The sequence below is a fragment of the Pipistrellus kuhlii genome, unplaced genomic scaffold (assembly GCF_014108245.1).
Source record: "Pipistrellus kuhlii isolate mPipKuh1 unplaced genomic scaffold, mPipKuh1.p scaffold_m20_p_1, whole genome shotgun sequence".
Taxonomy (NCBI): domain Eukaryota; kingdom Metazoa; phylum Chordata; class Mammalia; order Chiroptera; family Vespertilionidae; genus Pipistrellus; species Pipistrellus kuhlii.
The window spans coordinates 113,528,895-113,554,626 of record NW_023425404.1 but is presented as its reverse complement, the minus strand read 5'-3'; the positions used below and the strand labels follow the sequence as shown (position 1 = coordinate 113,554,626).

At 45.2% G+C, this 25,732-nt stretch overlaps 1 protein-coding gene across 1 annotated transcript in view; it reads right to left on the bottom strand.

Moving 5' to 3' along the window:
• Positions 1 to 25,732, bottom strand: part of KIAA1217 (KIAA1217 ortholog) — a 296,834-nt gene that overhangs the window by 134,524 nt on the left and 136,578 nt on the right. Inside the window, 1 exon segment of the mRNA XM_045588070.1 lies at positions 13,565 to 13,763. Within this exon segment, the coding sequence (XP_045444026.1) occupies positions 13,565 to 13,763 (199 nt within the window).

Sequence of the window (25,732 nt, the reverse complement as noted above, 5' to 3'; positions counted from 1 at the left end):
AAAGAAGTTTATCACATTCTTTCAGGATTTTGATGGGAATTTATGATGTCAGTAACTTTCCAGACACAGAGCAGATAGATGCTCAGTATAAGACTTTAATATTAATTAAAGTAATGCTAATTGGTTTATATGCTATTTTAACTTTTTATCATAAATATATCTCCAACATATGGTTTTCCATCCCCCTCCTAGACAAAGGGAGAATTTTAATGTTTTTTAAATTGATTTCAGAGAGAGGAAGGGAGAGTGGCTACATCCTACTGGGGATCAAGCCCACAGCGCGGGCATGCCCCCTGACTGTGATGCTCAACCACTAAGGCACACTGGCCAGATGAAAATGGGAGAGTTTTTGAATGTATTTTCCCTGGCCACCCTCTCTAATCTTACATTGTAACTACCTGGTATTTTTATTTTATATTGCCTTTAATTCCCTTAAATGATTCATTATGATTGGTGTTTATTTCGGTTTTCTGAAAAACATTTAGTTTATCACTATCAGTTCACTCACATCACTTCTCCCTCCTAGGTTTATTATACTTCTTAATAAAAAATATATATATTTTTTAACTTTTTATTTTAAAGTAAATATAGATTCAAAAAAGTTGCAAATAAATCTATTGGAGGTCCCAAGCACCCTCCACCCTGCTTCCACCAATGTTGGCATCCCAAATGACTATATATATAAAAACAAAACAAGTTCATTGAAGTTGCTACTACTCACAGAGCTTATTCAGATTTATACATGCATTCCTGTGTGTGTGTGTGTGTGTGTGTGTGTATACTTCTATGAAATTTGATGCTGTGTAACTATTACCCAATCACAAAATGTATTTATAATTGTGCCATCATAACATGGCCCCTTGTAGTCAACACCCTTTCACAATTCCTATTAACTTCTAATATGTTCTCTATTTCTTTAATTTTATTTTAGTAATATATATCTATATATATATCTATATATCTATATCTATATCTCTATCTATCTCTATCTATCTATCTATCTATCTATCTATCTATCTATCTATCTATCTATCTATATATATATAGGCCTAAGTGACCAGTTGACTGGCCGGTAGCTATGATGCACAATCACCTCCAGGGTCCAGACGCTCAGGCATAGAAACATGAAACAACTTCTGGAGAGGTTCAAGAGATCAATATTATTCTGTTTTTTGCCCTCATAAAAGATCTGCCTCCTTTTCACACTGTCAAACCACTATTCATCCCTCAAAATCCAATACAAATGCTACTTTTTTAATTTTTATTAAAAACCTTCAAAGTTTTCCAAATTGCAATTTCTTTCTCTGTTCAGGACAGTATAGTAAAGCACATGGGCTCTGGACACAGCCTGCTGGGTTCAAATCCTGCCTTTGCTGCTCTGTGTGTTAGATACTTCCTGGCATAGAGTGAGTGCTTAGCAAACGTTAGCCTCCATAATGGCATTTGCACCTATGCTTTCTTATATACCGTATTTTTCGGACCATAAGACGCACTTTTTTTCCCCCCAGAAGTGGGGGGAAAAAGTCCCTGCGTCTTATGGCCCAATATAGCCTACACATATACTGTAAAAAAAAAAGTTTTTTTACTTGCCCAGCTCTGTGTGGTCTCTGTGTGCTTGCCCGGCTCTAAAATGGTTCTAAATGCTGCTGTTTACTTTACAGGGTTGATTACATGTGTTTATGACTGTGATGTTGGGTTTTAATGCACATAAAATATTTTAGGACACTATTTATTTCAGAATCTTTTTTTCTTCATTTCCCTTCTCTAAAAACTGGTGCGTCTTATGGTCCGGAGCGTCTTATGGTCCGAAAAATATGGTATGAGCCTCCTCCATTAGTAAATTAGGGGCCAATCTTATTATAATTTCAAAACATTGATAGAATCCAAATTCTTCTCTCTGGGTTCCATGCTAACACTCTCATCTCCCGAGATTATCGTGAGACTCCTACTAGCCTCCTGACTTCTGCCCAGGCCCCTTTAGCCTAGGATTAAACCCAGCAGCCAGAATACAGTCTTCACTCCTGAAGCGATGCCACTGCTCATAGCTGTGCCAGAGCCATTTCCTTTCTGACGAGGCCAGCATAGCCCACGTGTTTGCTGTTGTGATACTAGTAGCCCTACATCATGCAGTCCCCAGGGCCTCTCCAACCTCAGTCCCTTCTCACAGTGGTCTCCTTGCCATGCATGTTCTTTTTTAAAAATATATATTTTATTGATTTTTTTTTTTTTTTTTTTTTTTTTTTTTTTACAGAGAGGAAGGGAGAGGGATAGAGAGTTAGAAACATCGATGAGAGAGAAACATCCATCAGCTGCCTCCTGCACACTCACCACTGGAAATGTGTCCTCAACCAAGATACATGCCCTTGACTGTAATTGAACCTGGATCCTTCAGACCACCCACGCCCTATCCACTGAGCCAAACTAGTCAGGGAGCCATGCATACTCTTGCTCAGAGACTTTGCACTGGCTATTCCCTCTGCCTGGAATTCTCCTGGATATCTGTGTGGCTTATGTCTCCACATGCCCCAGACTGTGGCTCACATGCCACTTTCTCAGCAATGCTCTCAATTCTTTTCAAAAATGGCAAGTCTCCTACCTTCATCTCTGTACCCCTCCCTCTACTTAATGTTTCTCCACTGTGCTTATGCCATCTTATTATTTTATTTTATTTATCATCTGCTACCCCAACAGAATAGAAGCTCCAGATGATCAGAAGGTTGTGACTCTTTTCCCCCCCATTGTACCCAAGATTGCTTTGGTAGAAACTCAGTATTTGTTTAAAAAAAAAATGAGTCTCTTTCTTTCCACCTGACATAGCACCATGTGCATTGTAAGTATTTAATACATATTTGTTAAATTGAGCTCTTTATTCTTAAAAAGGTTCCTGCATTACTTGGCTCTTATGCAGGCACATGGAAGCACAGGGAAGTACATAACCCTGGAAGCATACAGAACCAATTACTAAATCAAAGCGTGTGTCCCAGTGGAACTTTCTTCCCCAGGAAAACCTTCAGCTACACCATCCTGGTGTGTTTGCCTCTCCCTGTCAGCACCAGGAGGAAGGTGGATGTCTGGCTGCTAACTGGCCCTGGGGGCAGTAGAGCCCCCTAAGGCAGACAAGGACAGGCTGCTGGTGGGAATCACTGATTTAAGGTAGTATTATGCCCTGGAGAAGATTTAAAATTCCTAGGACACTGGGATGTGTATGTAGAGGGGTGTGAAGTCATATGGAAAGGTCAGCCACCTTTTAGCGTTAAGTCTGAGTACCTTACTGAGTGTGACCAGCTGGAGGAGGAGGCGGCAGATAACAGTAGTTGAGATCAAGCAGGGATCAGAAGTAAAACCAGCACAATGTAAAAGGCCAGACAGCCTGAGGTGAGCAGGAAGGCTCTAAGACAGCTCACTGTGGAAAGGGCACATACTCCCACACTTTTTGTGAGCGTCTTGCTAGTCACGTGTGCTGGGATTAAATACTCTAGTTCAAGGATATGACGAAGACCAGACACTTGAGCTCTCTTTGCTTTCCTGCCAAAGTATGACTACTTTCCACCCCCTACGGGGAGCTGAGTGAAATGCCCTCATGTGGTGCTGCACTGTAATAACACTCCTAAATCTGCTCCAGGGCATAATACTACCTTAAATCAGTGACTCCCCAGAATTCAAGAAGTAGAGCTGGAAAAAGTTCGAGAACCACATTTCTAAGGAGAAGTGTCATGATAAGAATGAAGCCGGGTAGCTGGATAGAAACGGGCAGGGTGGGTGCTATCTCCTCATCGAAGGGCTCTTTGGCGAGCACCATCTGAGCAAAGGGCTGGATGAAGTGAGGAGGGGCCGTGCAGAGACGGGGGGCCAGGAGCCTGGGCGATGGTCCCAGGCAGAGAGAGCAGCATCAGCAGAGTTCCCGATGGGGAGCCTGCGGGAACGGCCAGGAGACCAGCACGTCTGTGTGTGTGCACAGCTTCCTCTCTGTAGTTGTTGATTTATGTATATTTTAAAATCCTTACATGGTTACCAGGTGCCTTTAGTTACACAGAAAATTCCTTAAATACAAGAACCAGACTTCATATATTTTTTAAATAACTCTCCATGGTACTGTTAACAGTGCCAGAAATGGAAGAGATTCTTAATAAATGCACAAATACACGGAGACAAAACTGAGACGTGGGCAAAACTTGTGTGTGTGTGTATGAGGGTGTGCGAATGGAGGGTTTATTTTTATCCTGTTTAGCTTTATATTTCTGGGAGACAGTCAGCCAGAGAGGTCTGAAAGCCAATTAACACCCTGGAAAATTCTAAAAATGAAAAGTTGGTGGGAATATCATTTGTTATGACATTCCCAAACCTTGGAGAACTCCAACTCAGCATGATGGAATGGGAGCTTTTCTTGATGGGATTCAGTTAAGCCAGTCAGATGCCAAACAACTCTCATTTGCTAACTTTGAGGCTGGGGCTTGGGAGATGCCAAAGAGAAAGGTAGTACTGGGAGCTGAATCTGTACCAAGGGTATTAAATTTCCCTTCCCAATGCTAAGAAACCACGTGGATAACTGTGAGAAGGTTGAAGAGGCTGGAATAAAATCAAATTAAATAAACAGAAAATCTGACAAATCTAACCTCACTGTCCTGAAGAGACGCTTTAAGTTTGTGACAACTGCCATTGGCCTGACTGTCTCCTCAAATGAGAAAAGAAGGAGGAAGGAGAAGAGTGTCCTAAGTCCCTGTTTTAGTCTGCTCAGGCTGCTGTAACAAAGTGCCAAGGCCATGTGGCTTACACAACAGAGATTTATCTCCTCACAGTTTTGGGGGCTAGAAGTTTAAGGTCAAGGTGTCAGCAGGATCCGTTCCTACTGGGGCTTCTCTCCATGGCTCATAGATGCCACCCTCTCCTTTTGTCTCCTCTGTGTGTGTCTGTGTCCGAATCTCCTCTTGTCACACGGACACCAGTCATAGTGGACTAGGGCCCCCTCTACTGACCTCATGTTAAATTTATTACCTCTTCAAAGGCCTTTTCTCTAAATACAGTCCCATTCTGAAGTACTGGGGGTTAGGAACTCTGAGGGGATGCTACTGAGTCAATAAAAGCACTAATGGAGTGGTTCTCACTGACAAGAACTGAGACGTCACCATCATGGCGGTACTTCAAGGGCTTGCTGCTCTCCTGCTCAAAAGCAGCTTTTGGATGGTGGTCCAGAGAGGACCTCATGTCCAAACCCCAAGGAGGCTTAACTGGAACCCCATATCACAGAGCTGACTTGAGAAATCTGAACAGGAAGTGACCTGGACCTTTTACCAAAGCCTTCCCATCAGAAGATATACATTTGCCCTCTAATAATGCAGGTGTTCCTCCCTCCCCAAATATAAGAAGCTACCCCAAATTTCAGTTTCCAGATGTCAGCAGACAGCCCTCTGAAGGCCACTGCTAGGATGAGAGCACCACGGATGGCGTTCTACATGGGTGTATGGCATAAAAGTGGCACAAAAAAGATGTGGGAACTCTTACAGAATTTGATGAGCATAAAGGATTATATTTTAAATACAGATTTTAACAAACAAATTAACTTGGTAAAAACTTTTGAGTGTGCAATGAATCTTGCATAAAAAAAAAAAAAAAAAAGCAAGAGTTAGTCTAACTTTTTGTCATTCAAAGCTTTCAACAATGACCTGCCCCTCAAATTGTCTTCTCAGTCTGAAGCTACCCACCCTGTTAAGACAAAGAATACCCAAGGGCAAGTCATCTGAGGACCAGGTATATTATCAAGACTACACCAACTTTTTCCATGTATCAGATTAGATCACCAGAAATCTGTTTAAATTCAAAAGACATGGCTTCATACTATGCTCTTGGGTTTTGGGGTTTTATATAATGACATAGCCATATGAAAACCCTTTCCATAAAAGAACAGTTAAGTATGTCTGTTACATAATCCAATGTCAACAACATTAACCTACAGAAGTTCTTCCATTATAATTCTTGAAAACATTTTTTTCTAATGAGCTAATATAAATGTCTTCTTAAATAATGAAATCTATTTGATCCATTTACATTTCTCCTTTTATTTATTTTTTTATTTTTTGGTCTTGGCTGCAATTACAGCAAATATCCTTATCAGAATTTCTCTGGCACACATACTGTGCCCAACTGCTATTGTATTGTTTTAATGGTTCTTATATACTTTTATTATTGTTGAATAAGCCCAAATAAAATCTATTTTGGATGTAGAGTGATACAAATAACCGATAAAATTTCCCTTCTCTCATGCTGTCTTATGACACTTGGTGAAGAGTTCTTTTTTGCGTAAGAGGATTTTTTTATGTAATAAACAAAAGTAAAACAAGTTATCTAGGTGTCTCGATTAGGATGGGACATTGCAGCTAGGACACAGAGAGAAAGAAATATTTTATACTGGCTTACTGGCAGATTGGTTTTCTGAAATGGCTGTGAAAATTAAACTCATAACCTCATAACGAGCTACTAAACCTCATAGCTCCACCTACATTATTGAAATGTTTTATATCGACTTTAGGGAAAGGTGACCTGTAGTCCTGGTTTAGGAATACCCCAGTTGTAAAGAAGGAAAGAGAAACAGCAGACCCCCAGTCTTCTCTAAGACTCTTCATTGTCACCACCTAACCAACAACAGACCCTGTAAAATAATGGTGACTCCAGGAGAGCTCAGTCAAACCTATTCACCTCTGTTGATGCTTTTCCTTCCTCTGTCCTATCTACAAAGTAATCCTAGAAATAATGGTAAAGGTCATTGACCTTATTACGTACTTTATTACAACTAAACGATTCCTGCAAAGTCTTAGAAATCATTCCAGAGTTTCAACCCAGGAACTGCAACAGTGAGAGATTTCAAAAAACATCTGACTAACTTTATTTTTTAACGTAAGCACAAACACATCTTTTATGAGAACATTCTTTTTATGGGGGAATTGAGAACCAAGTAGGTAAACTTGAATAAGTACTCTCTTCTCTCAGAAAACCTCATATATAAAAATCAAAACTCATAAAGGAAAATTAGGGATGATTACTTTTATCACAACTGTCTCACTATACTAAAAGGTTTCTTGAAATAGTCCTTTTGGTGGTTAATTCCCAGTCCCAAATACATTTGCTTACTTAGTTTAAAGATCGATTCAGCTTATAAAAACTACCTTTCAAGACATTCATTATCTCAAGTGCATGAAAGCTAAGAGGTAATCTTTTTGTCTCACCTAATTTAGCCAAATTAAAATCCTAAATACCTCTTGTAAAGAGAAAATTTATTCAGATCTTCCTCCCTCCCTTCCTTCCTTCCTTCCTTCCTCTCTTCCATTCTTTCTTTTTCTTTTCCTATACCCCTGGTTTATTTAATGTTTTTGCTGTGAGTGTGTGTGAGTATGTGTGTGTGTGTGTGTGTGTGTGTGTGTGTGTGTGTTTTAGTAGTTTAGCTTAGCTTTTTTTCAATGAAATCTTATTTTTAAACTATAATATTTACAGCAAACTAACTAAGAATACAATTTGAAAACTACATCTTCAATTCACTCTCCAGTTGACTGCTAGATCTCTAAAAGTTAGTCTTCTGAGCCTACAGGTATTTGTCATATTTTCTGAAACACCCAAAATAGGTAACACTACAATTTCTACAAATCAGCAAATCAGACCTCTTCTATCCATCATGGTTCAGTTGTAGAGAACTGAGCTAATTTAAGCAAATATGGAGTGACTGTGCAGTTTGCAGAATCATGAGGATGATTTTAACTGTAGAACTGAGTACACCAGAGCCCATCTGACTAAGAGGAAGCTTCCCATCACCCGGACAACTGTGACTCCAAAGGCAAAAACCCAGGAGGGACTAGAAAGCCAGGCCACACCTGTGCCCTCAGTACTAGAAAAATGGATGCTTAGCACCCGACTTTCAATGCTATTAAACAACACTACTCTAGGACCTTGGCAAATGATGCTGAAAAAAAAACAAAAGGCTCTGCAACACCTTGGTTCCCACTTCTGGAACTCACATATTTGGCCTGCTTCCTGCTTCCAAAGTAAAGAAAGGCAAACCAGGAGGAGGCAGGAGTGGACCATGCCAGCAAGTTGCCATATCCACCTACCCCCGTGGTTGGCAAACTGCGGCTCGCAAGCCACATGTAGCTCTTTGGCCCCTTGAGTGTGGCTCTTCCACAAAATACCATAGCCTGAGCGAGTCAATTTTGAAGAAGTGGCATTAGAAGAAATTTAAGTTTAAAAATGTTGGCTCTCAAAAGAAATGTCAATCGTTGTACTATTGATATTTGGCTCTGTTGACTAATGAGCTTGCCAACCAATGACCTACCCCATCTACTTAGTTCCATACTAGAGAAAATACTTAGACCTTTTCTTCGATAGCACTCTAAAAAGGTCAGGAATGTGCCCCAAACCTATTGACCTGCTATGAAACCCTCTTCCTTAAATGTTTGTTTTTATAATATTACATTTCAATCATTACTTGCACTTAGAAAAAAATTTCATAAAGTTTCACTTACTCTCTAGATCAACACGACTTTCCATTCATCTAAAATTTATTTCTATTTTAACTATGCAAGGGATCATGTATACACGTAAATAACCCGATTCTCACAGTCTTTGCTCATTGCTGTACCGAGATTCTGTGAGATTCCGTGATCCCCAAGGACCAGCAGGGAGCCGAGTCCGATGCAATAAACAAGAGAGCCTCTTCCATGTTAACATGGGCTCTGTCCCACTCACGCTGGCAGCATGGTGGACGAGAGCTCGAACTTCAACAAGCCCAGGGGTTTTATATGGGTGGTGATGTCACTAGTCTGGCTGATCCCTGATTGGTTGGGTGAAGGCTAGGGTCCAGTTACACAAAATGGAGAATAGCTCTGCCCTGCTGGACAGTGGAGTCAGGGTTCCAGTCAGGAGTTCGCCTCGCCCTGCCCTGCCCTGCTCTCTCACTCACCACCCTTCTTGGCTTCCCACTTGATAGATGGAGGTTTCCTCATTCCTTTGCCCTAACTTCCTACCTACTCTTATGCGCAGGAGGGAAAATTCTGGCAACTCTGACCCTCTGTTCCTTAAATTGACACATCCCCTCCCCCCCATGAGTGGTCACCATCACTGTTACCATGTTGGAATAAAAGAACAACCACATAGATACTCATCAATTCTCATGTGCGGGGAAAAAACCTCTCCCAAATTTGTCTGAAATTTTCTCGAGCCATTTAAAAATCATTCCTGCTTGTGGAGTCTGAGGGTTCAAGAGACAATTTGTTACAGAAACAGTAACCTGTCTGGCTGGCAAGCTGGTAAGGGTCACACGTGAAAAAAATTAACGCAAAACAGATCATGGACTTAAATGCACAATACATACTAATAAATATAAAACTTCCAGGGAAAAATGAGATATCAGTGAGGACCTTGACCTTTGTGATGTTCTTTGATATAACACCGAAACCACAATCCATAAAAGAAAAAAAACTGATCAATAGGTCTCCTCCAAAAAGACCCGTTGCAGAAGAAGAAAAAGACAAGCGAACCGTTCAGAATGCGGCCAACACAGGCATCTGGCTCCAGAGAGCAGGAGGTGCCGCTGCTCTCCTCGTTTCCACATGAGTTTTATTTTCAAATTGCTGAGTGCGCACAGAGGGGTGGTGATGTCTGGCGGCTGCCCTCTCCCAGGCTGGCTGCGGGGCGGCCAGACAGGGCCCTGCCCACTGTCACATTGCAGACAGGCATCTGTAAGCCAGCGGTGATCAAAAGGCAGCGGAGAACCCCATTCCTGAGACCCAGACCCAATGTCCGCAGGGCAGCTTTTCATGGAAATTACTCCTAAAACCAAATTCGACTGCAAAGCGGTTTTTACTTTCTTTTGTAGACTTCCTTTCTCCTCCTCTTCTCCATTTTCCCTAGAGAGAGGGGAATGGGGGGAGAAATGGTGAAAATACCCCAGAGAAGCATTTCGGTTGGGCTCCGGTGGGTGGTACAGCGGGCAGGGAACCCGGCGCCCTGCAGAAGTGGAGATTTACAGGTGTCCATCCCAGGACCCTGCTCAGGTTATAAATCAGAGTCGCTGAGCACCATGCTTCCTTTACTTTCCTGCTCGGTCAGTCGCTATGAATGACCAGCTTGCCCTCAGCATCAGAAAGGACCTGTGTTCTGTCTGCAGTCCCTCGGCACCCTTCCCAAAGCGCAGCTGACATCCTGCCTGCAGGACGACGCATCCCAGGGAGAATATGGAAACAGACCCCAGCGATGGCTAAGGTCTCTCTCTGTCCCTTCTCTCTCCTCCACGTCTGCTTAAAGCCTCTGTGACATGCACCCTGCCTCCCTCGCTCCTCCCCTCCCCTAAATACTCTCAAGTGGGAAAATGATTAAGCAGGCAGGTTTATCTCTGAGCACAGGCTGCTTTAGCGAGGGGAAGTTTCCTCCCCCCAGGGAGCCGGAGTGAATTGAGGATCTATCTGCCCAGTATGGCTCCGCCCTCAAGGTCCCCAGGTCTCCCCCTGTGCTGCCCCAGCGACACACTGCGCATGTGCAAAAGAGCAGCCTAGGAATGGGACTTGACTCAGCCTCCTCCCGGGCTCTGTGGCTCTGAGGCCACGGCAATGGGATGCGGTGTTCCGGGGTGACCCGAGGGGCAGCCACTCGAGCGGAGAGCGCGGCACTCTCCACCGGTGCAAAACACAAGGAGGCCCCAAAGAGTAATCAAGATCAGTCCTAATGTAACGCGATGTTTTAAACATCAAAATTCATGCAAAAATCCATGATGAACAAACTATGAAAAATTTAAAGGCAGAGTCAACAAGGCTTTGGGAGAGGTCGTAAAATTCTGTGCATTAAGGTAAAATGGCAATGTACGGATCCGAAAAGATACCGGGTGTCCGAATGGCACCAACGGTGGGTTTCTGGAGGTCCCAGCTCAGTATCCGTCCTCGGCCTCTGAGACCTGGATGCCGGAAACCGAACATTGTCACTGGTGGTTAGATGTGAAAAGGGAATCCAGAAGGCTGGTCAACCTTAATGGCTCTGCATGGTCGGAGCTATTAATTCATTGTTTAGTTGAGACAGTGGTAGTTAAAGCAACTTTAACCTGTTAATCATGTAAATTCTTGCTGATTTTCTATTGTTGGAATTTCCTGCCTAAAAGGATGTGGGTGTATCTCAGAACCTCAATAAAAGGGATGGCAAAAGGCCAGAGCAGTGGGTAGTCCTCCCCCTAGAGGTGAACTCCCACCTGTCCCCATTTTCCCAAATTAACTCTTTTCCAGTCTCTCTTCATTTGTGTGTCAACCTTCTCCAGGACACGGAACCCTGAAGAGGAACCCTGAACCACGCGGATGTGATAAGGGATCCCACACCTGGAATCATCAGAGGTCAGGAGACACCAGCTGCTCCTGCCCTTCCCAGGAGCCCCTGTCTGAGCGTTAAAGAAAGCCAGGCACACGGGGTTTCCTGAACATAAAGCTGAACAAGGCCCCTGGCAGGGAGACTGTGTTTAGACTATCTCTGACTCACTTTCCTGTTTACTTCCCATCCAGGCTCAACTGGATGGCTCCACAAGGCCAGGTGCGGCCGGGAGGGCATTCCCAAACAGGCCACCGAGAGGTGACCAGGGCAGCGTCCACCCCACTGGCCCAGTGTCAGTTCATTTTCTGGAACCACAGTTCCCTTTGCTTGGGCAAACTTCTCATTCCTCCCCTCTCACTGCCTTCCTCAATTTCTATCCAGGAGTTGTGAAAATTGCAGGCCTAAAGTCCCTCAGAGCTGGAAGAATAAACATCTCAGATGCATTTTTAATCAGCTGTGACTCTGCCCTTGCAGGAACTTTACAGCAAGGTGGGCTCAAAGTAAATCTCAGCCTTTTGCCGAAGGGCAAGAGGAAACACCAGCCCCCCTCCAGGCTCACCTGGCTCCTGCAGGCCCTCCGCCCGCCCGGAGGCTTGCTTCCTGAAGCTGGTATCTATCCACCTGCACTGCCAACGCGCTTGGCAGCCAAGACAAAGGGTCCATTATCCAACAGGCTCAATGTTCCCCAGGTATGGGGAAGGCACAGACGCATTTATTCTTATCTTCGTTTTATTTTGCAAAGCACAGGCTGTCTGTACAGAGAATTGAACCTCCCTCATTTCCTGCAGATCACAAAGGAGAAATTCCACTGCTCAGCTGGTTCCTGGTGCTCTTGCCTCAAGCTGGAAGGGTTTAAGAGAGCACGATGCTCCAAGATCCAGCTGGAAAGCCCGAGCCTGGTACCAGGTGGAAGCCTGTGTCATCCTGACACTGCCCTGGCCCACTAAGCTCCTTGGGTGTATCTCACCCTTCAGGTCCCTCACTTTCATTTGTAAAAGAGGCTGCAGGAAGCCTGGCTAACTGCCTCTGCCATTTAATTAACTATGTAACCTCCAAAAATATTTTCAAATGCAGATTTTTCTGTGTGCGTTTTCTCTCTTATTTGTGAAATGAGGAGGAACCTGGATTATAAACTGAAATGAAGTATACAAATTTAATGTTAAAATTAATATTAATAATGCAAACAATAATGGTGTGTGGTTTTTTGTTTGTTTTGTTTTGTTTTGGTCTGTTTTGGACAGCTAGGAGAATGTCTGAACCCAGTCTGCTCTCACCATCTGCAGATGAGGAACAAATTCAGGGTACTTCCTCACATTTTTCTTCTCTTTTTTTCTTCATGCAAAGCATTTGCTATGTTTTACATAGAATTTAGCTGTCTCATGCTAAATTCTAGGGGCCAAACCATGAAGCTTTTTTCTAGTGAACCAGTTCCTGTCCTCTCTTTCCCCTGATCCCCATCTGTCTGCAAACACAGGTACCTAGTGGAAAACTTGAAATGGCAAGTTAAGCATATGAAACACCAGCACGACTGGCAAAGAGGTCTAAGTTCTCATACCTGAAATTTTGTTAAAGGGCCAGAAAAAAAAAAAAAATAGCGGAGCACGCTAGGAGGTGAAATGTCCAATATCAATTTACCACCAGTGGTAAGGCAGAAAGAGAGAAACCTCCTATTTTTCTTAGGAGGAAAAGCTTTGGCACATGTGTGCCAAGCCCCTCCATCCTTTCGTCTGGTGGTGGGATGAACAGCTCCGAATTACTGCTGTCACAAACAGTCAGGGGAATTTTGGCCACAATGCATCTTTTTCCTGAAGCCATTCACACCCTCCTCTGGACTGACAGACAGTAGCGTGGGGCTGGTGCAAACCCACCTCCCAGACCTCAACTCTCCAGGTTTCTGAGACAGGAGGGAGGTTCCTGAGAAACAGCGCTCATTCTGCAATCTGTGCCCCGCTGTTCCCTGTACCAGGGACACTGGCAAGTACTGCTCGCGTGCTGGCTCCAGTGGCTAAGCAGCCAGGTCTAAATGTGCCCATTCCCAAAGACATCTTAGACTCGCTGCTTCCCCAGCAGGCACATCTTCACGCATGGTGGTCAACCAGTGAAGTTTCTCAGGACTCGTGTTTTTTACAAATTGAGATCACATTAACATTCCATCGCAGGAGTATGTGTTCAGAAGTATAAAAACAAGACACACGCCGTAATAAAGAGACATCAGAAACTGCTATTTGAGGCTCACCCAGAGATCTTTCTTTCGTCTGGTTGGTCGATCTCACCACCGGAAGGCTCGCTCTGGTTCGGCTGCCTCTGGAGAAAGGACTTGGGGCTTCGCTCTCAGACATGGCTTCCAGGGAGTCAGCGGAAGTCTCGGATAAATGCTCCACCGGGTCGCCCAGGCTGGGAGGCTGAGGACTGTGAGACAGTTTGGGGCTTCTTGTCTACAAAAGGCATTTGAAAGAAAGTGGGAAAATAAACTATTACTAGTTATACTAAAAATATGTTCACTGCTATCAAGGCCTTCAATCTACAAAAGCAACATAGAAGAGGAAGAAGTCCATCAGAAAGATTGGATAGGACTAGAGACCTAGAGGGTCAACGTTCCAGCTGTAAAAGTTACTGAGAAAAACGTATTGCCCCTCAGCATCCCATTAAGATTTTTATCAGCGAACATCCACCTTACAAATTCCATTTTGGACAAGGAGTTGAGGACAAGCCACATCTTAGGAAAGAATGATAGCATATCAACTCCTTTTTGCCAGTTGTTGTCATAACACGTGGAACTGTGTATACTTCTTTACTGCCACATGCCCTAAAATAACATTTTGGTCAATGATGGATTTCATACATGACAGCGTAGTGTTGTAGGAGGCTGCACTATCCAGGTTTGTGTAAGTGGACTCTATGATATTCATACAAGGACAGAATTGCCTAATGACACGTCTCAGAACACATCCATGTCATTAGAGGGTCATGACTGCATACTTAAATGGATGATGCATTTACCCCAGAGTACACTGAACACAGCCTGTCCTTATGTCGAGACCATTTCCAAAATCAACAACCTAAGATTGTAAGAGGGAGATTTATATCACAGTTGAATTTTTCTTTTGAGGCATAAATCCAATAAATAAGATTATGTCTAGCTTTGGTTATTACTTCACCAATCAGCAGAAGTATCCTAATATATAAAAACCCTGGGTCTGTCACAAACACAACAACTGGAAGGCTTGACCAACTGGAAGTCAGTTCTGCAGTCAGTGCTGGGTCACTATGGCAACCCAGAACTGACTGCTATGGCTACAGGTACAGTGATCCAGCACTGACTGTTGAGGCGGCTGCAAATCAGGCCAGGCGGGAGGCCTGAAGAGAGAAGCAAGGTCTGATCTGTAGCCTCTGTGGCAGCTGTTTATCAGCACTTGCCTCTTTCTTTCTTTCTGTGCCTGGTCAGCAGCTGTGCATCCAATTCTCTCGGGCCTCCACTGGGGCTTCTGATCAGCCCCGCCTTTCTGATCAGGCCCCATTGATAGGCCCAGAGATGCTGACTGGCATAGAAACCCATCAATCAGAACCAAATTGGGTGGCAGAGGAGGGCAATTGGGGTTGAGATCAGGCCTGTAGGGGAGGGCAGCTGGGGGTTAGATCAGGCTGGCAGGGGAGGGCAGTTAGGAGTGATCAGGCAGGCAGAGGCAATCAGGGGCCATCAGGCCAGCAGGGAAGGGTAGTTGGGGGTGACCAGGCCTGCAGGGGAGGGCAGTTAGGGGCAAACAGGCTGGCAGGGGAGCAGTTAGGCATCAATCAGGCTGGCAGGGGAGTGGTTAGAGGGTGATCTGGCTGGCAGGGCAGAAGTGGTTAGTGGCAATCAGGAAGGCAGGCAGGTGAGCAGTTGGGAGCCAGCAGTCCTGGATCCTGAGAGGGATGTCCAACTGTCCTCAAAGGGTCCCATTTTGGAGAGGGTGCAGGCTAGGCTAAGGGAGACCCCCCTCAGTCCCCCCCTCCCCCTGTGAACGAATTTTGTGCACCAGGCCTCTAGTCTATACTATGATGGCAGGAAGTTGAAGTTGCATGTGTAAAATGCTTAAAAGTTTTAGTCAAAAAACATTCCTTGACCATCACTACCAGTTGAGCAATGTGGAAGATGGAGAAAAACAGAAATGTGGCCTGATGTCAGAGTTTCAAAACTAATCGGTGAAATTAGTGAAGGACAAACAAATAACTCAAGATATTATATAATTAAGTGTAAACTGTGAACTGTGTGGAATATCCACTCATACTTTCAACAGACACCTACTGAGCATCCACCATGTTCCAAGAGCTATGCCGGGTCCGGAGACAGAATGATGCACAGAACAGACATGAAGCCACACTCATGGTGCTCAGAGACCAGTCAGCTGACAGGCATTAACACAAATTAAAGGTGCAATGAGAGTGTATAATTCTATCTGCTGCTGGTGTTGGGTGGAGAATGTATATGGGTGGAGGGTTGGAAAAGCATGTAAACTGTGATCTCAAGAAAGAGGGAAGTTGAGGAGAAGGGGGAAACCAAGAGGGAGGGATGAAAAGCAGAAAAGCCATTCAGGGTGAAGGGAATGGTATGTGCAAAATGCCTGAGGCAGAAAGAAATGACGAGGCTGGAAGCTTGCTGTGGCTGAAGTCAGGCTGACCAGAACACACACAGCCTGGAATCTGAGTGAGAATTCCCAACTGGACACTAAGGTACCAGGACATCGTGTAGACACTTTAGGCAGGGAAAGGGGACAGAGGGCCAGGACAGATACCCTTTGTAGAAGATCACTCTGCTGTTGTGTAGAGGCTGCAGGTTATATAGTCCATGTAGAACACATGTGTCAAACACAAGGCCCGCGGGCCAAATCCGTCCCGCCAGGCCTTGCAATGTGGCCCGCACCGCGCTGTCATCACTGTACTCCGCTGCGTTTCCATCACAATGACAGTTTATGACTGTTCAGTAAACCATTCGGCCCGCAATTTAGGCTGGATTTTAGATTTTGGCCCCTTCTCTGATTGAGTTCGACACCCCTAATGTAGAAAGTCAGAGAAAGGCAGGCAGTGGAATGGGATTAGGGTGAATGAATGTGATACCTCGGCTTTCCCCTCCGCCTGCCCCTGACTTGCATGACATGACGCCAGGCACCTTCCAGGAAGCAAACTGATCTATGCGAATCAGGTACATGCGTTTTCACTTCATGAGATGCCAATGGTACTGATGGGCTGGTGGTGGAATCTAGGCATTATATACATACTCGGTCAATGTCCCTGGTAGTCATTGTTTTTTGTTTGTTTCTTTGCATTTCTTTGTCTTCCTGAGAATGTCAATGCATTGTGAAGTGAGGCACCAAGGCACTTAACTCTCAAGGCAGAACCAGCTTGTGGATGTACAGGCTGAGCGATCACACGGGGCCCCGTCCTTAAAAGGGTTCTGTGATTGGTTTCATGCTCTATTTTGGCTGTCCTGAAGCTCATAAATGTCAACAAGGTGCACTGATGGATTACATAGCTGGAGCTGCCTCAGAGCTTCTGCTACCGAGCTCTCTCAGGGAGGCCCAGATGTGCTCCATACTCAGGAGAACCCTTTGAGGGTCAATGATCAGCTTCTTTCCCATCTCTCTTCCTAAAAGCACAAGGACACCCCTCTTGGCAGGAGTGCTATTGCGTTATGTAGATGCCTGCATCTGGCTGCACCTTTCAGGACCTTTCCATGGGGGACACAGGAATGAGGTCGGCACACAGCACCCGCACCTTGTAAATGCGGGATGTTGCCAGCCTGGGAGCTCCATAGAAAATGCTCAGCTCACATGACATGCCAAGAACAGGGCCAGAAAGGACACCCATTAACAGTTAAATTGTGTCTTTGGGTTAATTTTTCTGTGCAAGCCTCTTAAGTGGTTTATTGCCAGGTTTATTTCTTATAAAGTTAGCTTCTGCTCTGGAGATTAAGATCTGGCCGTGGCACTCAAAGAGTATCATTTGATAGGAAAAACTAACCATACATCACTGTGCACCAAGATTTGCATAAAGTTACATGGTCTTCAATGAAGCATGCTGAGCAATGAACCTGGTCACTATGCTCGGCAGAATATCAAGCTCAGATGTCCTCATCCCTGACTTAAAAAAATATCCAGTTTAGCAAAAACAGCTAAGGAATAACAGGACTTGGTGCAGCATGGCTTCCTGTACAGCCTCTGCCATTTGGTCACCTCGCAGCCTCTGGGAAACATCCACGAGTTGTCATTTTCCATTGCAAGAGGCAACAACCCTTGAAGAACATCAGATTTAAGTTTCACTTCTCTTTCAGAGTCCTCATGGTAGTAGTATGTATAAAAATAAAGATGTAAGGGCTAAATCTTTATTTTTAATTTCCTGTACACAGCCACTCAGTTCCAAATATAAACTCCTTCTCTCGTTCTATGTCATTCACTTTCTCACTGAAAACTGTCTTGCATATTGGCAATCTCCTCACACGGTATCTCCTCTCTGATGTCAGCTCACTGCTGAGACATCACTTAGTGCAGAGAAGGGAAAATGGAAATGGCTGACTTCAGTGTCAAATGCCCTGTGATTTTTGAAAAGTCAAAAAGCATTTGGAGCAGGGACTCACTACTCAGCACAGGGTTAGGCTTCAAGGGCTAGAAGTGTCGTGCATGGCTCTTGAGCTCATAATGCATTTAAGTAATAGTTTGGGGCCAAGGACAATATACAGGTAACAGCTGGACAAGAAGTCAGAGGTGTGTCACTGTAAGTGCAGAGCGGGTTTGGGGGGAAAGCTGCGGACATCAAAGGGTAGGCTGGGTGAGGGGGAAGAACGTGGGGGAGGAAGTACTAAGGGGTGCCCTGAGCGAGGTCGCAGGCTCTCCTTCTCACATCCTCATGCACTCAAAGGGCCCACAAGAGGAGAAGGTGGGGAGGCCAAGCTTCCCCCACCGTGCGCACTCTGAGGACTGGGAGCAGGTATCTTTCTCTGCTCTCCCAACTGAGCTAACAGAGGCACTTCATCCAATAGCAGGTTGTCTTTTTCACAGGCAACCTCATGGCGGGATGACGCCTCCCACAGACTCTCCAGTAATGCTGAATATATTGAAAAGTTCCATTTCTGTTGTTGACAGCCCTGTTTCAAAGGGTTCCTGCCCCTAACCCATGTTCCCTTCTCTCAGGACTACTTCTCTGCCCACATGAGCAAGCCCCTGACGCCCAGTGTTTCGTACATAGAGTAAGCACACTGCAGCTTCCCCACACAGCTCTGCTTTGCACCTGTTGTTCTAAATACCCATTAGTAGTAACCCCCTTTCCCTCTCAAACATACGCTGGTTTGAACAATAAAAGTATATGCACACCACACCCAGCCCCAACTCAGCTGCCAGGACCAAGCCATGGTCACCTGTTCTTGCCTAACCTAACTTCATTGAGAAAACTAGAGTTGAAGCCTGAATTTCTAGCAAGTGTGGGAACTGGGATCAAATCTGTAGACTTCCAGAGCTGACGTTTAACCCGGAGTCTAAAGATGTTGGCTCTAGTTCTGTTTCTACAAAAACTGAACAACATATAACCTCACTAAGTCACTGTTCTCATCTGTAAGGCAAAGCTTAATTCATTGGAAGTTAGTCCTTTCAGGACTAAAGTTTCCTAACTCAAAGACATACACCACCTGAAGAAGAAATCGTGTCACTCAGAAAACTTTTGTTTACTGAGATTTTCTTCCAGTTGTTTACCCTATAGCTCTTGCTCTATAGAAATATGCAGTGAGGACCCCAGTGGGTTGAGTGTCATCACATGGACCAATAGGTCCCGGGTTCAATTTCTGGTCAGGGCACGGTCCCCAGTACGGGGTATGCAGGAGGCAGTCAATTTGGTATATTTCTCTCATTGATGTTTCTATCTCTCTCTCCTTTCCTCTCTACCTAAAAATCAATAAAAACATATTATGTTAGAAAGAAATATGCAGCTAGCTAGCGCTAGGATCTAGTTTCTGAATTTGTTTCAAGTGCATGCAACAGAGTTGCACAACACTACTTTTTAAAGGACTGCCATCCTTGCATTTTTATTATCATATCATGAACAAGTATTTGCTGGATTGCTCACCATGAGCGTTATGCTATGCTAGATCAAATCTATTCTTATTCTTTGCAGTATTGAAGAAAGAGCTAGAAGCATTGATGATGTGTGGGGTTTTTTCATTTCCATTTTCCACACCTTTCAAACTCTAAATTGAAATACTGAGGTCCAGAAAATGAAACCTGCAAACATAGCTTTATGTAATGTGTTAACTGGGGAGCAGTGGGGTGTCTGGTGAGCCCACTCACTTGAGATTATATTTAGAGAGGAAAACTCAACATCGCCTTACCAAAGTTTCACTTTATCCTAATTAATGCCCAATTTGCCACAGAGTATTAGGAAATATAATGAAGCGTCCCCCATGGAAATGTATTCGGGATGACTCATTATCCCAACACTCATTAACTCACACGGCTAATTTAGTCAGACATTCAGACTCTTTCGCCCCATTGCTTGCACTTGTGAAGCTTTCAGCTCAATCCTAGTCAACATTCTGAGGTGAACTAAGAGAACTTCCTAGTTATTTGGCTCTCTGATGAAAGGATCCAAGGAGCAGAACGCTAGAAGTTAACTAACAATGGGTCATCCCAGACTGTAGGTTTCTCCACCATTCCTGCTCCACAGCCCTCTAGCCCCGGAAGGACAAATTGTCACGATGGAAGGCTTAAGCTTCTAACGTTGCATACAGAGTCTTCTCTAGAACCACAGAGCAAGCACTCTCGTCCCTTCTTGGCCTTTCCTTGTTTTCCAAGTCTAAGGCCTCTGCTGGGTTTGGGTCTGGGAATGGGAAGAAAGACAAAGAGCTCTCAGAAGCCATCCCAGGCCTCCAACCTGCCTCCTGTCCCCGCCACCTTACAGAAGCCCAGCCCGGGGATCTGGATGAGCCAAGAGGCCCTCCCTTCAGGCCGGCCACCTGCCATGCTCAGGGGTCAGAGCCAGGCATGCTTCTGTAGCAGCGGGCCTGGCCCCAGTCTCCCCGTAGCTCTTTGGCTGCTTCCCACACGTCCATGGTGGGCGGCCAGAAAAACGCAACCGGAGCCCATGTCTCCTCAGTGCTGATGTCTCCTCAGTGCCGATCTCAGGTGACTGCCCACCAGAGAACAGACTGATGACATCTGCAGCTCTAGAATGCGGCAGATGGGTATGGGAGCAAGACCACTGTAAGAGAGAGTTGTACTGAGCCGCAGCACAATTATAAAACTCTGGGGTAGGCCTGGCACTAGAGACTTAGAGGAGAAAAAGTCAGCTTTTGTGTTTCGTAGAAAACCTGGTTGCAAGCACTAAGGCGTCCTGCTACTGGTAAACACACAAGCTGAGTGCTGAGGGTATTCCTGGGCGCTTCATGCAAGCAACCTGTGGGCACGCGCCAGGCTGACTGGTAACCGGGCACTCCTGGGCCTACCACTGTGAGGACGTGTCTACACAAACCCCCGCCTAAAAGCCCACATCCCACTGTGTGTAGCTGAGTCCTCACAATCCCTCCCGTCATCAATTTGATGAGTTCCCTTCCCCAGCTTGGATAAATGGGAAGCATTTTCTTCAAGATTTATTCTGATAAATTATCCTTGATAAACTCAGCTCACACCCTGTTTCTACAAGGGTAATATTTCAACTCTTCCCTCCCGCCTTTCCACGAAAAGAGCGCCCCGCCATTTTTCACGATTTTCACCTGTGAAAACAGAAAGATGTTTGGTCTGGAGTAAAATCAGACAATTCAGCAGTTGAGCAAAGTACGGCTGTGCCTTTTGTTTCCACGTTTCCTTCCCCGGGCCGGCTGCTCTACTATCAGGCCAGGACTCTGGGTGGGCGGTGATGCCCAGCGGTCACTGCCCATTGCCTTCCCGTCTGGAGCTGGCCACGGGCATTCAGGCGGCGAGGCAGGCCCTGCACGGAGCCAAGTGAGCCAAGTAGGCCCCCAACCCCCCTCCCACGCTGCCATGCAAAGCCCCCTCCTGCACATGCCAGGGAACAGATGACAAGGGCACCTGTGCTGGAAAGGAGGCTTGCTCATTATTTAAAGGGGCGCCACACAGCACAGCTACACTTTCGAGTTGTGCCAGATTAATCTTTTTGAGATACTCTTAATTTTATCTTGCCCCTGTAGTTGTCAGCATCAAACAAACGAACAAAAATTATGGAACATCTACGCTTCTCCCCAAGTTCCTGGGAAAACTGCCAATTCTTTGTGTTCCAAGGTCGTCCCCCGGGGAAAGGGCTAACAGGGTCTCTCTGCCTCAGAGGCCACCCTGAGGTCCCTCTCCGCAGGCCGGCTTAGAAAGTAAAGGCTTTTGGAAAATGAACCTGGAGAGGCCCTCCAGAATCAGACTCTGGCACAGAGGCATTACCTAGTTTTATTTAGTGCTCCCTAAGATTTCTTTATGACCCAACGTGATGCAAATACCAGTTCCAATGATTGCGGAAGACAAGCCAGTTTAATTAGAATTGTAAAAATTAAGAAAAGCCATACTTCCTGTTCTAGAGTGGCAGGGGAAAACCTTCACACATTGCTTCTTTAGCAGAACAAATAAATGTAGAAACAACTTAGAAGGCTGGTTAACAAATTACAATGTGGACGGACATGCCATGGAATACTATGCAGTCACAATCAAGGTGTTTTTTGAGGACTTTATTTTCAAATAACAAGAAATAGAAACAATACCAAATATGAGCACTGGTTTTCTCTATATGGCGGTGTTCTGAGTAATATACATTTTTCCTTGTAGCTCCACAATGAGAACAGATTGCTTTGGTAATTCAGAGAATTACTGAGCAGGCAGGCTAAGTTAAAAGCATGGAACAGGGGAGCACTGAGAAGCCAGGGGATTCCTGTCTGTGGTGACTGGAAGGTGCTCTGGCTGTCCCTGTCTTCTCCTGAGCATGTGCACTCTAGGTCCCAGGGGAAAGGAAGCCTCCTTGTAGCTGGCCCCTGACGTGAGGGCACAAATGTGGGGAACCCCGGGCACAGAGACACAGTTTCATTCCATGCCATCCACAGTGTGGCAGGAATCTAGAATTGCACGGACTTCCAATTTCAAAAAAGATACAGTTAAGAGGGAAGAGCCAAAAGCTGTCAAATAAATTCTGGACATTCAGAATTACCTTATCTTACCGGTAAGGTAAGGCTCGTAAATATCTGACTCCAGGAAAAAAGTTTAAAATTTTCCTATAATTCCTTCAATAATTTCAAATTTTCAACCCCTTCATAGTGTGTAGATGGTAGAATTCTCCTTCATTTTTCTTTAAGAGGTTTGGCTGTGCCTGGAGGGGCAACAAAAGTGGCTGCCCTGCAGATGGGGCCTGGGCTCTTCCATTGGGGGGGCGGGCAGAAGTGGGGGGAGATGGAGGTTGCAGCCTTCTCCACTTCTGGGATTAGATGTCAGCCTGCTGTCTGCCCAACTGGTGTCCTATCTGTAACATGACATAGACTTGCTTCTGAAATAGCACCATGAATTTGGCTGCTCTCTGACTTTCCCCTAAAACCATAATAAGATAAAGCTATTTAAAGAATATAAAGAAGTTCTAGCTCACCAACATCTCCATTTAGCATCAAGTTAGAAAGTTACACCCAGAGCAATTCCAAATACAAATCTCATTAACTCACCCTTACATCCACCCCAGCCCTTTCAGGCACGCCCTCCTGCATTTATTATTTAGTGTTGTTTTCCTCTTGAAAGAACAAAATAAAAGACCTGATGAAGACTACTGCTATTTTCTTGCTGACCTGTTATGCCAGGTCACAATACACAAAGGGACAATACACCAATGTCCCTTTCGTGAAGGCATGAGCAAGCCACGTTTCTTTCAGAATTTGAAACAGGAAAACAAGTTTGCCTCATGATGGAGTAATAAGCATTACTTTGACCTACCATGAGAAGCGCATGAAACGCCATGTACATTGGAAAGGCGGAAGCTAAATTAATGCTGAAGCCAATCACAGTTTACCTTCACAGATTTGTCTCCTGGGCCTCTTGATTTTTAGTTTGTCCACCTTAGATAGAGTCTCTTTATGGCCAGTCTCTCTGTTTATCTTTGAAACAAGAAGGTGTGCATGATAAACAAAGGAGCTGCCCCGCAGGCTTTGGCTCCCACAGCGCTCACCGGGAGAGGCCGGGAGAGGCCGGAGCAAAGCAGCAGATGCCTCTGCCAGTCCGAGAGCCAGGAATGCACTTAAAAGGCTTCGGGATAAAAGGTGGCCATGTGAGGATTGCTGTTATTACAGCAATGAAAGGAAAGCGACCTGCTTGCAGGCTTTGAAATCTCAAGTCAAATACAACCAATAGAATGCATAGTGCGAAATGTGCACCTTAGAGGGCCTCCTGACAAAAGCCATCATTAAGCTCGTCCCTGCAGCCTGGGCTTTGTTCTTTTTGGAGAGGATGTGGGGCCCCCAAGCCCCTAGAGATTAACTGCCTTGTTGTAAAACCAAAGAGGTTTTCCCTGATGGCAAAGCGACCGCCCTCAGCCTGTCGCAGCAGAGCTGAAGATGTCCTCTCCAGCCCCACATGAAGAAGGCCCCAGGGAGCTGTCCGAGGGGACACTTGGTGCCCAAGGCCACCACGCCAAGGCCACCAAGTGCTTGTGGCCAGACCCTCCAGACATCTTGGGAGTAGAGTTTGCTGTTACTTTCCAACTCACATTTCCAAACAGTCCCCTCCCCCCCATACACACACACACACACACAAACACACACACACACACACACACACACACCCCCCCACCACCCCCACCACCACCACCACCACCACCGCCGCCGCCGCCGCCGCCGCCACCACCACCACCACCACCACCACCATTGCCACCACCACCAGCTGCCCTCCCCATTTCCCTGGACGGGTTTTACAATGAACAATCACCTTGTGAAAGTTCTGACTAGCTTCTCAGGGAAGGGTCTTTTCCCCTCTAGTCCTGCTAGAGGAAAGAATTCCAGCGTTTGGAGAGATGGAAAGAAGGCAGGATTTAGAATGAGAAGATTTGACTCTTGCTCACAGTATTCTCACAAATGCAAACTCCAAGCCTGACATGCACTGGCCTAATTTTGAACTCTAGTTCTCACTTTTATAGAAGAATCATAATATTTACTTGAATAGTTGGGAGCAGTAACTGCAAATGTGCACAGGAATTTGTCAGCTATAAATTGACACTTAGCTCCCCGATGTGACAGCACTCTCTGCAGGAGGTGCTGGGTGTCACTCAATCCCAGGCGGTGGGCCCTGGGGCCTGTGGGGTCCCAGGTGAGAGGGGAGGATACCAACCAATCTCTCACGGGGCTCACCTGGCCTTTTTCATGGTGTTGTGAAGTCGGTAAGTGGTTCCTTCCATCTTCAAAATAGAAAGTCGAACACATGCAGACGCTCTAAGAGTTCCCCCTTTACCGGAGGGAGGAGGAGCTCCTTCCGTGTCCCCCTTAACTTTCACCCCACTCCTCCTCCAAGTCTACATCATGGTCAAGTGCTAGGAACGACTCCCACCATTTTTGTCTGCTCATATTATGGAATCACAAGAGCGATTTGATAAATGTATATGTGAAAGTAAGTTAACATACTTTCAATAAATACAAAATTTAAATGCTAGGTGTTAGCAAAGTAATATACATGGTGCTAATTGTAACTTGTATGTAAATGCTTAAAAAAAAAAAACACCTTGAAAAAATTCTCTAATACCTCATTACTTACTGTCAAGTTTGCTGTCAAATTTATCATCAAGAAGTAAAGAGTCAGCATTTACAATTTATTTGTTTTAAGCATGAGAAAACAATAACGAAGGGCACCCCACACTGTGTATTTCTCACACCGAATGGAAAATCCCACATCATCATGTCGAATCTCATCCTGATAACAGAAAGGAAGACTACGTGTACCCGTGGTAAAGAGCACGCCACGGCTTCGTTCCCCCTCTGCGTTTCCACCGAGTGCATGGTGTGTGCGGCCATCGTAAAGATGCTTCTAGTCTGCGTGAGTCATGGAAATGTGAGAACAATTAAGACTCGTGGAAAAAATAAAAGGCAACCGAACCATCCGAACTGAGGTGGCGTGGGGTAGATAATGATGCTCTGTATTTCTTTTAGCCCAACTTTTACTTCTATGCCTCTTTGAGCTTTCTAATTTGAGCTTCTTAACCTATAAAAATCAGAGAGACTGAGCTTTAAGAAAAGGGAAGGGAAAAGAGTCAGTGTGATCCCTGAAGACTGACCACAGTTGGGCTGCTGGGACCTTCCTGAGCTCAGGGCGTTTCAGGCCACACAGTCCAGGCCACATGGTTCTGCCTTGTGGATGCTCAGGAGACAGTAAAGTAACAGCCCATGCTTGGGGGACAAGAAGGATGTGGGAGGCTAGGTGCTAAGTCG